Source organism: Tasmannia lanceolata, unplaced genomic scaffold (genome assembly GCF_043159265.1).
Source record: "Tasmannia lanceolata isolate RefF3 unplaced genomic scaffold, GAP_Taslan_0.1 ptg000006l, whole genome shotgun sequence".
NCBI classification, from domain to species: Eukaryota; Viridiplantae; Streptophyta; class Magnoliopsida; order Canellales; family Winteraceae; genus Tasmannia; species Tasmannia lanceolata.
This window is the reverse complement of record NW_027518683.1, coordinates 24,869,946-24,884,002: the sequence shown is the minus strand read 5'-3', so window position 1 is coordinate 24,884,002 and position 14,057 is coordinate 24,869,946. Positions and strand designations below refer to the sequence as shown.

Here is a 14,057-nt window from a genome sequence, read left to right as displayed (position 1 = left end):
ACTCCCCTTCTTACCAGAATATTCCATTCTGCAGATAACTCACCCCCCTTTATACACTTATACTATGCCTCCTTCTTGGCTCGTTCACTGAGCAAATGCGCTCGGATCTCGACGAAACTTTACGGAGACCTAAGGGAGACCTTAAGCTACCCTAGGGTTCAATTTGGGACCCCAGCTCATTGATTTGATGAGGCTTCTCACAAACATAGCGAACTTGGGTCTGGTTAAAATGGGGTGTCTACACTACCCTTCTTCAACGCAGTCAAAGGACTCAAGACAGCGCCCTGGACAGAGGAATGCCAGACCGCGTTCGAAGAGTTGAAGCAATATTTGTCCTCCCCGCCACTATTTACAAAGCCGGAACCAGGTGAGGAGCTACTCCTGTATCTCTCCGTTAGCCCCACGGCTCTGGCAGCTGTCCTGGTTCATGAAGAGCACCGCCAGCAAAAACCTATCTACTATATTAGCAAAGTTCTCCATGATGTCGAAATCAGATACCAACGGGTTGAGAAATTGGCTTACGCACTGGTAATGGCGGCCAGGAAGTTGAGACCGTATTTCCAAGCTCACACTATAAAAGTCCTGACCAATCAGCCGCTCAGGCAAGTTCTCCACCGACCAGACATATCGGGACGACTCGTAAAATGGGCCGTGGAGCTGAGCGAGTTCGACATCCAGTACGTACCAAGGCCAGCGATAAAGGCTCAAGTGCTGGCGGACTTCGTAGCTGAGTGTACCATCCCCCAACAGACCGTTGAATCTGAAGTTGTTCAAACCCCAGTGGTTGCGGAGAAGTCAATCACGACTAAGGAATGCACAGCAGGGGGAACTGAAGCATAAGTCATCCCCTCGCCAGCAGAGCAGGATCTAGCAACCGCCGAACCACTCTGGGAAGTGTACTTTGACGGGTCTTCAAACAAGGGCGGCTGTGGTGCCAGTTTGATTCTCACTGGACCCGACGGCTTCACCGCAGTTTATGCCCTAAGGTTCGGATTCCGTGCATCCAATAATGAGGCAGAATATGAAGCCCTCATCGCAGGGATGAATCTTGCCGTTCAAGTCAAGGCCCAAAGGCTGAGAGCATACTGCGACTCCCAGTTGGTCGCAAACCAGATCCAAGGGGTCTACGAGGCCCGTGACGAACGCATGGTCAAGTATCTCTCCAAGGTCCGCCTGCTAGCTAGCAAATTCCAAAGTTTTGTGGTCATCAGAATTCCCCGAACAGAGAATGCAAAGGCAGATGTTTTGTCTAAACTACTCGCATCCGGATACACCGCTCTCGGAAGTATCTGCATGGAGTTCCTCCATAAATCCAGTATAGAAAGAGAAGCCATTGAAGTAATGCAGGTGGAGCGAGAGTCGTGCTGGATGGACGAAATCATTGAATACCTGCGCAATGGTAAACTTCCTGAAGCCAAGAAGGAAGCCCGCAAAGTGATACAGAGAGCCGCCCGGTTTTCCCTAGATGGTGAGAACCTGTTCAAAAGGTCTTACACCCTCCCGTACTTAAAGTGCCTCCGGCCAAGCGACGCCACCTACGCCCTGCAGGAGACGCACGAAGGAATTTGCAAAAATTTCCGGAAATTCTGCTTTGACCTGAAGAATGAGCAGAGATTTACTTCAGTAGCGCACCCCCAGACGAATGGGCAGACAGAAGTGACGAACAAAATCCTGCTCCAAGGAATTAAAAAGAGGCTGGATGATAAAGCTGGCCGATGGGCAGATGAGCTTTATCATATCCTATGGGCGTATCGCACCACTCCGCGCGCATCGACTGGAGAGTCACCATTCAACTTGTCCTTTGGAACGGAGGCGGTGATACCCGTCGATGTGGGCACCCCGTCTCCCAGAGTCACCAGTTTCAACGAACAGCTCAATGATGACGGGCTCCGTGCGAACCTCAACTTATTGGAGGAGGCCAGGGAAGAATCCCGAATCCGAGTCGCCGCCTACAAGCAGAAAGTATCCAACTACCACGATTCGAAGATTCACCCCAGAAACTTCCGGACAGGAGATCTAGTCCTGAGGAAAGCTGCCGTCTCCCAACCAATGAAAGTCGGAAAACTCTCCCCGACCTGGGAGGGGCCGTATCGAGTAAAAGAAGTCATTCGCCCGGGAAGTTATAAGCTGGAGACACTGGAGGAGCATCTGCTACCCCACGCCTAGAACTCAAAGAACCTCCGCCGATATTACCAATAGAACACCCAATGTAAGTAACTTGTAAATATGTACATATTGAATATGAATGATAATTACTCTTTTGTAGCTCTTCTGTAAATCTCCGCGCACCATACAGAGACTCGGTTCGCTAAAACTGGGTACTCGTTGCTGAGAAACCCAGTTCACTAAAACTTGGGTACTTATATCTGGAAACCCAGTTCACCAAAACTCGGGTACTTATATCTGGAAATCCAGTTTACTAAAACTTGGGTACTTATATCTGGAAACCCAGTTCACCAAAACTCGGGTACTTATATCTGGAAACCCAGTTCACTAAAACTTGGGTACTTATATCTGGAAACCCAGTTCACTAAAACTTGGGTACTTATATCTGGAAACTCAGTTCACCAAAACTCGGGTACTTATATCTGGAAACCCAGTTCACTAAAACGTGGGTACTTATATCTGGAAACCCAGTTCACTAAAACTTGGGTACTTTTATCTGAAAACCCAGTTCGCAAAAATTGGGTACTTATTATCTATTTGGAACCTAGCTTTCTAAACCTGGGTATCTGACGCTTGGAGACCTAGTTTACCAAAACTCGGAAACTCGCCAGTTAGTTTATTTCAAATGTCTGCCCATAGCAAGAGATCTAACAATGTTACTATTCAGAAGCAGACGGATGAAGAGCAAGTAAAACATCAAAGTATGATTTCTGTTCAAAAAGGAGTAGGGCCTCGAAAAGCCATTACAAAAGATGAGAGCCTCAAAAAGCTGCTACAAAAGTTGGGTCTCTAAGGACCATTACAAAAAGAATCAGATAACATGACTCAAGGGGCCTCGTGGCTGTCATCTCGTTGTAACCCCTCCTTCGGAACCACTACGCCAGTGGTGGTGATCGGCTCCTCGTCGACGAGTGTCGGGGCTTCAGGAACATTCAGGCAGGTCAAGGTCGCAGTCGGGTTGGATGCTTTGACCTACTCGAGACAGTCAAAGTATCCAATTTTGTAGGCCTCACTGAACAAACTGAAAAGTTCGTCCTCCCGCTTTTGTACGGCCTCCGCGACGGCCTCCTTAATGGCCTCTGTCTGCCTCTCCTTGGCTCTCTGCCTCTGAGCGTTAAGGGCTTCAACTGCTTTCTGCTTTTGAAGGGTCAGCTCCTCTCTAAGCAGCTTCTTCTCCGCCTCCACCCGTCCGATGCTTGTCTGAAGCTCCTTAGCCTCCATCGCCAGCTTTCCATTCTCCGTTTCTGACTTCGTGATTGCATCGGAGAATTTCTTACTCTTCTCCTGAAGATCATTAAAGTACACTCCAATCTACAGATACAAATAAGCTAGCATTAATACAGGAAAGCGAAGTAAGAGATGGACAGAAAGTAAGCGTATTCGTTGACCATCTTACTTGATAAAGTGAAGAAAATACGGCCTCTTCGGCCGTAGCTGGTGGTTTGTGGAGAACCTGCTGCTTGTCTTTGCTGAGAATACATTTGCTCTGAATCTCAACAGCTACTCGGCTTTCGCCCAAGCCAGTATCATTTTTCTGAACGACCCAGTTGGGCCGAAAAACGTTGTCCCCTATCTTCGCCGGGGGAGGACGGGCTCCGGCTCCAGCGGACGTCCCCCCCAACTTCGAGGATCCCGCTCCTTTGCCAAAAGCACCAACCAATTTCACCGTGGTTTTGCCTTTGGGAGGCGGTGGAGGCGCAGTGTCTTGGGTATAAGCCGGACTCGCCATCTCGGCTGCTTTCCTTTTTGGCTCTGCTGGGCCACTTGCTGAGCCCCCTGCTGAGCCCTAGGAAGGGCCCCTTGTCGTATTCTCTCAACTGTTGATTGTTGTTTCATCTCTGCAAGTGAACATAAACAGAGCAGTCAGAAGCAAAAAGCAAGAAAAACAAATAGAGTTCAGAACAAGGCTAGCCACATACGTGCAGAAGTCGCAGTACTAAGACCGAGCCCGGCCAGAACTTCTTCCCCTGAAAAGTCCGCGCAGTGAATGAGGCCTCCCCGTTCTACCTCCTCTCGTATTAGGGCGAACGTTCTCAAATCTTCGCCCTCGAGAAACGGTTTGCGACTCAGTGCAGTTGTATCAGGGACATTCCAGATTAGAGGAACCGGCCAGGGCTCGCTGGATTCCCTATCTTCGACGTAGAAGAACCTATTCTTCCACATGTGTATTGAAGAGGGAATGCCAGTAATTATTTTTAACTCGGAGCGCTGGCTAATATAAATCCAGCCCCCCTCCTTATGCCTCTTCAGGTGAGCACAAGCACGGAATAGCGGCACAGACACACTTCTCTCCAGCCGACCATGAACAAGGTACACAAACCCAGTCAGTAACCTCCATGAGTTCGGGGCAACCTGGGCTGGGGCCAGTCTGTACTATCGAAGCACCGCGGTGAAGAACAGGTGCAACGGGAACATGAGTCCGGCCCTCAACGACTCATCATAGATACATTCATCCGAACTTTCATTACAAGCTCTATCTGCCTCTATCGCCGCCCTCAGTCTAAACCTAGGGGGCACACAGTACTTGTCTCTAATATCCTTCATCATGGACCCATCAAGGTAGTTCTCCTCGACAAGAGCCCGCATATTGTACCTAGGGTTGGCTTCCATCCGGGCCCTAGCTACAACTTCAACGGCCCGGCGAGGAAGAAATGTTGTGGACGCCTCAGCGACGTCACTACCAACACTTCCTTCTGCTCGGAGACTACCCGTTGGGAGTAGAGTGACGTTCAGATCCAATATCACCTCGTCGTGATTCTCTCCGTCGTCGCTATCTACAATCTCTACTCTAACGTTTGGACTTTCCATTACGGGACTCTGATTTGGACTAGACTCTGAGCTACTGGAGGAAGACTCCGAGCCGGACTCGGGACTAGAACTGCTATGAGACATGTAGTAGAAAAGAGAGAAAGGCTGAGAAGAATACCGGGCAGAGTAGAAAGCTCCTAAATCCGCGCGCGACTCCAACCACGCACTATCAAGCCGAACTGGCAGAGCAGAGAAGGAGGAGAAGTAAAAAGAGAAAAGTGAAAAGTGAAAAATGAGAAGGTAAAAACCTCTTTTTATAACCTTTTACCCAAGGCGGTGTGCATTCAATGAAGGGCACACATTTCGAGGACGTTTTACTGGTGCCACGTGTCTTCCATTTATGACGGACACACGCTTCGAGGCGAAGCTATGGGCTAATACGCGCGTATCTCCAAGAAGCTAAGGGCCTCCGGACAGAAGATAATGCTCACGTCCATCACAGAAGTCAGTCCGGCCCAAGCCGGACTGAATATGACGCGTTTCACAAAACGACAAAAGTCAGTCCGGCCCAAGCCGGACTCACTTCCAGGCCGGACAGATCTCCGGACTCATTTTTCGGACTCATTTCCGGGCTGGATATGGCGCGTCGTTAGAAGCCAGTCCGGCCCAAGCCGGACTCATTTTTCGGACTCATTTCCAGCCGAACTGACGAATTTCCGGACTCATTTCTGGACGGAATTTCCGGACTCATTTCCAGCCGAACTAACGAATTTCCGGACTCATTTCCAGCCGAACTGATGAATTTCCGGACTCATTTCCAGACGGAATTTCCAGACTCATTTCCAGCCGAACTGACGAATTTCCGGACTCATTTTCAGCAAATTCAAGAATGTAATTCACCACACTTCCCCAAGTCACTACAATGACTTGGAGAACTGGAGGGCAACTGATGGGGTGTAAAAATAGCAGCCTATCACAGGCCTCCACCTGTCCTGGACACCTGTTCTGGAGTAGGTGAACTCCAGCCTATAGCGGGCCGCCACCTGTCCTGAAGTAGGTGAACTCAGCCTATAGCAGGCCTCCACCTGTCCTGGAGTAGGTGAACTCCAGCCTATAGCAGGCCGCCACCTGTCCTGGACACCTGTCTTGAAGTAGGTGAACTTCAGCCTATAGCAGGCCGCCACCTGTCCTGGACACGTCATCGAATTTCCCTCTATAAAAGGGGGTTCAAAGCTCAAACAAAGGGTAATGAAAAACCTTCTCTCCACCCTAAACTCTCAGAACTAGCTCTGCACTCCTGCTCATACTGACTTGAGTGTCGAAGGGCCTATCCGGAGTAAAACCCGGGTTGGTCTTCTGACCTCGCTTGCCTTTGTGCAGGACTCAGTCCTTCCACTCCGCTTCACTCTGGTCCTCCAGGACTCAGTTCCTCTGGTCGTCTAGCTCAACTCTCACGTAACTGCCGTACCTGTTACTGATTTTCGGTCTAACAGGGCCCACTCCTCTAATGAACGAATTCTATTAGGAATTTAAATTCAAAATTTAATATAATGGGCCCATTCCAAAGAAAAACTTCACTTTTGAAAGAACATGGCACCCCCTACTTATAGACCTGGCAAACGGGCGGGCCGGGCCGGGTTTGACCCAGCCCGTACGGGTCCTAGTCAAATGGGTCGGGCCAAAATGACCCAGAAATTTTTACGGGTCATTAAGCTTGGAGCTGCGCCCGGCCCGTACGGGCCGGGCCGACCCGCGAGCCACCCGGGTTTTTGACATATTTGTTTAGATTTTTTTGTTTGTATAGGGGTTTGCTAGCCACCTTCCCCAACCATCCTTTGCAATGATCATGTGATTTTAGGTCATTTATGTTGACTTTTTGAGACATTTGTCTTATTCTGACATGCTGCAAACTGAAAAGATTGCAGAAGTACGATTTCTGAAAAGGTGGCTAGCATAAATAATAGCAATAAATAATAATCAGTACTAAGTTTTAAATGAAAAATTATTGAAAAACGTAAGCAAAGTAGATAAATTACGAAAAAAATAGGAAAGAATGTTGTAAAATATGACAATTACTGAAAAAACTACAGAGAAAATTCATAAATTATGACAATTACAGGAAAAACAAGTCCAAAATAAACCTTTTGCGCTTCTATACGGGCACCAGCGGGCACCCGCGGGTCCACTCGGCCCAGCCCAGTTTTTACGGGCCGGGTGGACCCGCAGGTCAATTTCAAATGGGTCACTGATTGGTGACCCAGATCCGTAATTTACGGGCGGGCCGGGTGGACCCGCAGGTCCGGGTCACTTTTTGCTAAGTCTACCTACTTAAAACTTCGTAACTTTAGTGATAGTGGGCCCCAATTTTGCAGAAAATGACTTCCGAATATTAGTAGGTCCTACTTGATACCGAATTCCTTGGAAATCTTTATTCACAATAGAAACTTGGAAATTAAGAGTTGTAATTTCAGCCAAAAGATGAAAGCAAGTTTCTACTTTTGAAACCAAAATATACATAGATGAAATTGAAAGGTGATTGCGTGCATGCATGCACATGGAACACAATTTCTTCCCTTTTCACCGACCATGCAAATTTTATAGTATTTTCCCTTATTAGTTCAACTCCAACTTGGTAAATACTTCATGCCCATCACAAACTATTTAAGGAGAATATGAATAAGATAAATTATGAACAAGCTAGTGGACCCCACTAAGGACCAAAATTTATCCTTTTTCTATTGATAATGGCACTCCTTACCCCCTCTTGATTTTCGGCAACTTTACATAAACAGTATGTGTAGTCGAACATATGGGATCCACATGGTTGATTCCAAAATTACACAACTTAATATTGGCACCACCCTTTTATATCTACACCACTTCCTATTGGATAATCTAGATCATCCAATTAGTTGCACCCCAAATATCAACATTTTTTGGGTGATTCTCAAATCCTATTTACCAAACCCCTAATGTGAAGCAAATCTGATTCTTTCAGTCACTAGCGGGCCCAATTTCCTTTTTATACTTATGGCAAACCAAATCATTTTCCATAAATAAATGAACATGGCACCTATCAAACCATTTTTATTGAGTGACCCAAACCGTTGAAACGATTGTCCACAATAAGAACTCACAATGCCCATAATTCATAATTATCGGACGATCTAAACTGTACAAATGATAGGTTGTAATGTAAATTGGGTGCGCCCAAATTATTTCCATAAGTTGATCCAAACAGTTCATTGAATTGGTGGGCCAATCATTAGTCATCCCCCTTAATCAATTCTATTGGATGATCCGAACTGTCCATTTGGGGTGCCACACTATAAATGGGTTTCTAAATCATGACCAAATCACAGCATTAGAGGGCCCACCATATAAGGAGCGTATTATGGCATCCAAATTAGCTTTCATTAAAATGATCCAAACCGTTCATTAGATAGGCCACGGCACAAATTAGGTTTGCCTTCCTAATTATTTCCATAGGATGATCCTTACCGTCCAATTAGTAGGTCACAATGTATATTGACCGAAACATATAAGGACCCCCAAGGGAAAGCGATTTTTATTTATTGGATCCAAATAAGTTCAAACTCATGTTTTCCATTAAAAACAATGCAGGGCACACTTGTCTAGTCCCATTCTAAAATGCTCAATGTGGGTCCTTCAAATGGGTCCAAATTCTCTCTTGTTTAGATTCTTCTAAACAACCCTCCTCAACACTTGGCGGAAAAATACAAAACGTAGCAGAAATGACCGAAAAGGTTGAGAAAATGTAAGAGACGGACACGAAAAGGGAAGACAATGGAAAAAACAAATAGAAAAACACTAACTCCTTTGTTGATTAAGGCGGAGCAAAATGGTGGTGTCTATAGTATCATCTATAAGGATGCTGCAGTTGTATATGAATATGGGTCATTGTATCATCTATTAAATATACAAAAGAAATCCATTTTAATAGGTTATTGCTCTACGAATTTGGAAGATACGTCGAGCAGAGCTTTGAGCGAATCTATCTTTGAGATCAACCCAAACTTCACTTGCAGTGGCAGCAAATATCACACTGTCGGCAATATCCTTGGCGAGAGAGTCGAGCAGCCAAGAGAGAATCAGAAAGTTACATCTTACCCAAATGGTGAAATCGGCAGATGTTTCGGCAGGCTTGGGAAGAAAACCATCTACAAATCCCCACTTGTTCTTCGCACGAAGGCCCATAGCCATAGCTCTACTCAATGTGCCGTAGTTATCTCCAGTTACGGGATGAGAAACAAGGATGGAGCCTAGATTATCGGAGTGGTGAACGTAAAATGGGCTAGAAACAACGAAATATAGACGTAACCGAATGTCAGCATCTCTGTTAAGTCCACAAGAAAAGTGATATTCACCGTGCATATGCCAATGAACACCAGTGTATCTCACACCGACGCTTTTAGTGAATGTCATTGATGCTACCGTGCCTAAAAGTATTTACCGACGTTTCTTGCAAACTGTCGGTGTTGTCATTTATACTGGCGTTTATGAATGGCATTAAAAATCGAAAACAAAACGTTGGTATTTAGCTTATCACCGACGTTTTAAGTAAACCGTTGGTGTTTGCAATATTACACCGAAGGTCACGACCGTCATTAAAATCCACATGGGCCTTTGGATACGTATATTTACCGACGCTAAGGACCATCAGTGAATACCTCATTGAAAATGTGAACGTGGTGTTTAATGCCATTATCAAAATATGATGGTTGGGAGCACTAATTACAAAAGGGACTTTTTTGTTTTTCAGAGGAACATAAAAATGCTTCCTTTTTATTTCTGACTACTCAAAGTAACCAGTACGAACAAAATCTGGGCTGCGCAACGTTGAGCAGGAGACCCCAGCGGAACGCTCTAAAATACACAAATAGCAGGGGGTGTGGCAATATCAATTCCATGGTCTGATATTCCCATACCCTTTGTTTGATATTTCCACACCCCCTGTTTTTTCTTGATTTTAGTGCGGTGCGCAGAGGTTCTGCGGAACGTTGCGCAGCCAAATTCCTTCGTTCGACCAACAAACACCCTTCAAATAATTTTTTGCATCTCCTGTCGAATGAGTTACATTTACGTGATAAGAACTAGTAGACTAAATTATAGGACTCTGCGAAGAGACCGTGACACGTCCAATACTAACAAAACAAGACAGAGAAGAGAGGTCAATTTTGGCTTTGGGAAGAGCACAAGAATGCTTCATTTTTATTTCTGACCACATAATACAACCAACAAACTGTTCAAGTTGCCTTGGATTTTTTTGCAACCCAAGTGACGTAAGGGTTTTTTTCTAACACCGTGTGATATAAGGTGTTTGAGTCGCTTAGGACTTATTCCAATCTCATCTATTCACGTGCTTTAGTGTGGAAAAACTACAAGTTTTTAGAGAACTTATCCAAAATGAATAAGAGGAGAGAATTGGTACACGACTTGGACTCGGAAAAATAAAAACGTGCACGGTATCTTCAACTAGTAAAAGAGAGAGAGAAAATACGTGTTAGGTATTTTCACACCCATTTAGAATATGATTTTACCCTGAAATAATTTCTCATAGAGATAGATGTTAGCTATCAGCAAAGGGGTTAATGGTAAAAGAGTAATGCTGACGTATAAATCCCAGATAAAAAGAGAATAAATTTCTTTTGGATGAGCCACTTCCTACATAGGTTGTGCCCCAAAAATAATTTTCATAGGTTGATCCGAACCCTCCGATCTATAGAGGGTTATAGGTTTATCTAAACCGTCCATTTGATGGAATACAACATCAATCAGTTGGCCCCGTAAAATCATTTCCATAGGTTGATCCTAGCCCTCCAATCGATAAAGGCTGATCCTAGCCCTCCAATCGATAGGGGTTTCCATAATTGTTGTTCCTCTTCAGGTGCCCGAAATCCGTCAATATTTTTCAAGTGTCCTGCATGAGTAATAATATGTAGTTCTTTCGTCATTGTCATATGTCTTTACCTCTTCTTGGTAGTTTTTTGTCGTAATTGCCATAGACAGGTACCCTATGTCGGTACTTTTTGTATGAAGATTACGATTTTACCCTCAAATAATTTGTCATATAAACAGATGTTAGATATCAGCAAAGGGGTTGAAGTGTGAATCAAAAGGTGGGACACAAGCGGAAATAACGGCAAATGACACAAATGCCTTCACATGTCGGATACAATTGGAATTATGGCAATGGGACACAAGCGGAAATAACGGCAAAGGGTGGAAGAACTTAACCAATCATTTTGCCTTTATAAATAATAAATAATATGATATAATATAATATATAATAAATTAATATATATTAGAGTTAGATTAGATTATCAAACAGAATGCTATACATGAGAAAGCTCTTTAAAAGACTTTTTTATTCTCTAGCAAGACTTCTGCAATGTTGACCGAGATATTTCTGGTTCTTCTCCTCATCCAAATTACAGCTTCTAACAATGATGGCTTCACCTACAATGGATTCCTCAGCGCCAATCTGAGCTTCGATGGCTTAGCGGAAATTACACCCAACGGCCTCTTGGAGCTAACAAACAACGCAAAGTACATCAAGGGTCATGCGTTCCACTCCATGCCCCTCCAATTTAAGGATCCTACCAATGGTACTGTTTACGCCTATTCTACTACTTTCGTCTTTGCAATTTTCTCCCCTTATCCTATTTTCAGCCATGGGATGGCCTTTGTTATTGCCCCAGAGAGAGCGCTCCCCGGAGCTCTACCTGGCCAATGTCTAGGCCTCTTCAGTTCTAGCAACAATGGGAATTCTTCTAATCATGTTCTTGCCGTGGAGCTTGATACCATCCAGAACCTCGAATTTGGAGATATTGATGATGACCATGTGGGAATCGATATCAACAGCTTAAATTCTACCAACTCCACACATGCCGCTTATTATATTAATGAAAATGGTATGATCGAGAACATAAGCCTTACAAGTGGAGAACCAATTCAGGTTTGGGCAGAGTACAATCTTAGAGATATGAAACTTGATGTAACAATATCGCCAGTGAAGAAACCTAAACCTAATCGCCCTCTTTTGTCTTCGGTGGTTAATCTTTCATCGGTTGTATTAAAAGATATGTACGTGGGTTTTTCTGCATCGACGGGATCGACTCCATCTGTTCATTATGTTCTGGGATGGAGCTTTCAAATGAATGGAAAAGCTCAAGAACTCGATATATCGCGTCTTCCTAAGCTCCCTCGGAGAGGTCCCAAAAAGAAATCAAAAGTATTGACAATTGGTTTGCCCATTCTTATCTTAATTTTCATCATAGTGACTGTCGCCAGCGTTCTTCATTTTGTCAGAAGGAGGATCAAATTCGCAGAGTTACTCGAGGACTGGGAGCGTGAATATGGGCCACAAAGGTTCTCATACAAGGATCTATTCATAGCCACCAAGGGCTTCAGAGGCACAGAGCTTCTGGGCATCGGAGGTTTCGGTAGGGTGTACAAAGGTGTGTTATCTTCCTCCAAAGTCGAAGTTGCTGTGAAAAGAGTCTCTCATGAATCAAGGCAAGGGATGAGGGAGTTTGTAGCTGAGATCATCAGCATTGGAAGGCTCCGGCACAGGAACTTAGTACAGCTACTCGGATATTGCCGGCGTAAAGGAGAGCTCCTCTTGGTCTATGATTACATGCCCAATGGAAGTCTTGACAAATTACTCTTTGATCAGCCCATTTCAGTTCTAACATGGAATCAAAGATTTCGAATCATCAAAGGAATAGCTTCCGGGCTCTATTACTTGCATGAAGAATGGGAGCAGCTTGTCATCCATAGAGACATCAAAGCCAGCAATGTTTTACTAGATCATGAATTCAATGGAAGATTAGGCGATTTTGGTTTATCGAGATTATACGATCATGGAACCGATCCTCAAACCACACATGTGGTCGGAACTCTAGGTTATATGGCACCGGAGTTAAGCAGCACTGGCAAGGCAACAACAAGCACCGACGTCTTTTCCTTTGGGGTCTTGATCCTCGAGGTTGCTTGTGGAAGGAGACCGATAGATCGACGGGCATCTGCAGAAGAACCGGTTCTTGTTGATTGGGTGTCAGAATGTTGGAGGAGAGGCATAATTTTAGAGACAAGTGATCCGAATTTGGGAACTGATTACGTGGTGGATGAAATTGAGTTAGTGTTGAAGCTTGGATTACTTTGTTCGCATCCTGTGCCGTGTACTAGGCCAAGCATGAGGCAAGTCATGCAGTTTCTAGATGGCGATGTTCCTCTACCTGATCTATCTTCAAATAGTTTCAGAGTTAGTCCTCTAGTAATGGGGCACAATGAAGGTTTGGATGCTTTCACCATGTCATATCCTTTTTTGGGCAGGTCAGGTGGATACTGGTCGTCCATTGGGGATTCATTCCTCTTTGGGGGTCGTTGATTCTAATGCAGGTGCATCGAAGCCGTTCGAAGACTGAACATTTCAAATCCAAGATCGAACTTGTACAGACCGACGGATTGTTGAACCAATTGTCCAGATTGACGATCAAGCTCGAGTAAATGCAAGATCATATTTCTAGAGGGTCGAAAAGTCCCAGCTCATCCTGATATCATATGAAAGCCAAATCGAGGTTTATTATTTACTAAGGATCTAAAGTTTAAGTTAGTCTTGGTTAATTTTATTCGCTATTTTCTTACTGGCTAAAATTTGGTTTTATTTAGAAGTTCCGTTTGGATTAGTTAGATGTTCACAAGGAGAGAAAATTTAGGGAGAGTTTAAGTTTACTTAGAAGTGTAGAGATTTTAGGGAAATTTTAGACTTTTTCTTGTTTTAGTTTGAGTAGAATTATGATGTTTGTCTTGTATTAGGATTGGTCATCAAAGGCCTATAAAAAGCCATGCATGTAAACTATTTGGACAAGCTTCTGATTAATGAAAACTCTTCTTTAGTTGAATATCTTCAAAAACTAGTCCATCTCCTGAGTTTCCTAGCAAGTCACCTGCTGCTTGCCATGATTGTCCTGCCAATTGAAGATCCCGCCCGCTAGCAAAAAGCACAGCCACCTGCGGAGATCGGTTACAATATACTTTTCTTTAGTGGCACAAACAACCTTAAAATCACCACCTATTCTCCCTTTGCAAAATCCGAAGTCACCCATACTTCCAACCGA

The 14,057-nt window shown here is 44.5% G+C and overlaps 1 protein-coding gene and 1 pseudogene across 1 annotated transcript; both read left to right on the top strand.

The window, feature by feature from the left end:
• The first annotated feature begins 1,041 nt into the window (after window positions 1-1,041).
• LOC143878861 (uncharacterized) lies at window positions 1,042-2,166 on the top strand. Its single transcript, XM_077381075.1, has one exon. It carries the CDS (start codon window positions 1,042-1,044, stop codon window positions 2,164-2,166), a length of 1,125 nt encoding a protein of 374 aa, XP_077237190.1.
• Window positions 2,167-11,269: 9,103 nt separating this feature from the next.
• LOC143878523 (L-type lectin-domain containing receptor kinase SIT2 pseudogene) lies at window positions 11,270-13,843 on the top strand (annotated as a pseudogene).
• The last annotated feature ends 214 nt before the right edge of the window (window positions 13,844-14,057 follow it).

Coding starts and splice junctions, on each gene's coding strand:
- LOC143878861 (XM_077381075.1), top strand. CDS start 1,042: ATGAATCTTGCCGTTCAAGTCAAGGCCCAAAGGCTGAGAGCATACTGC.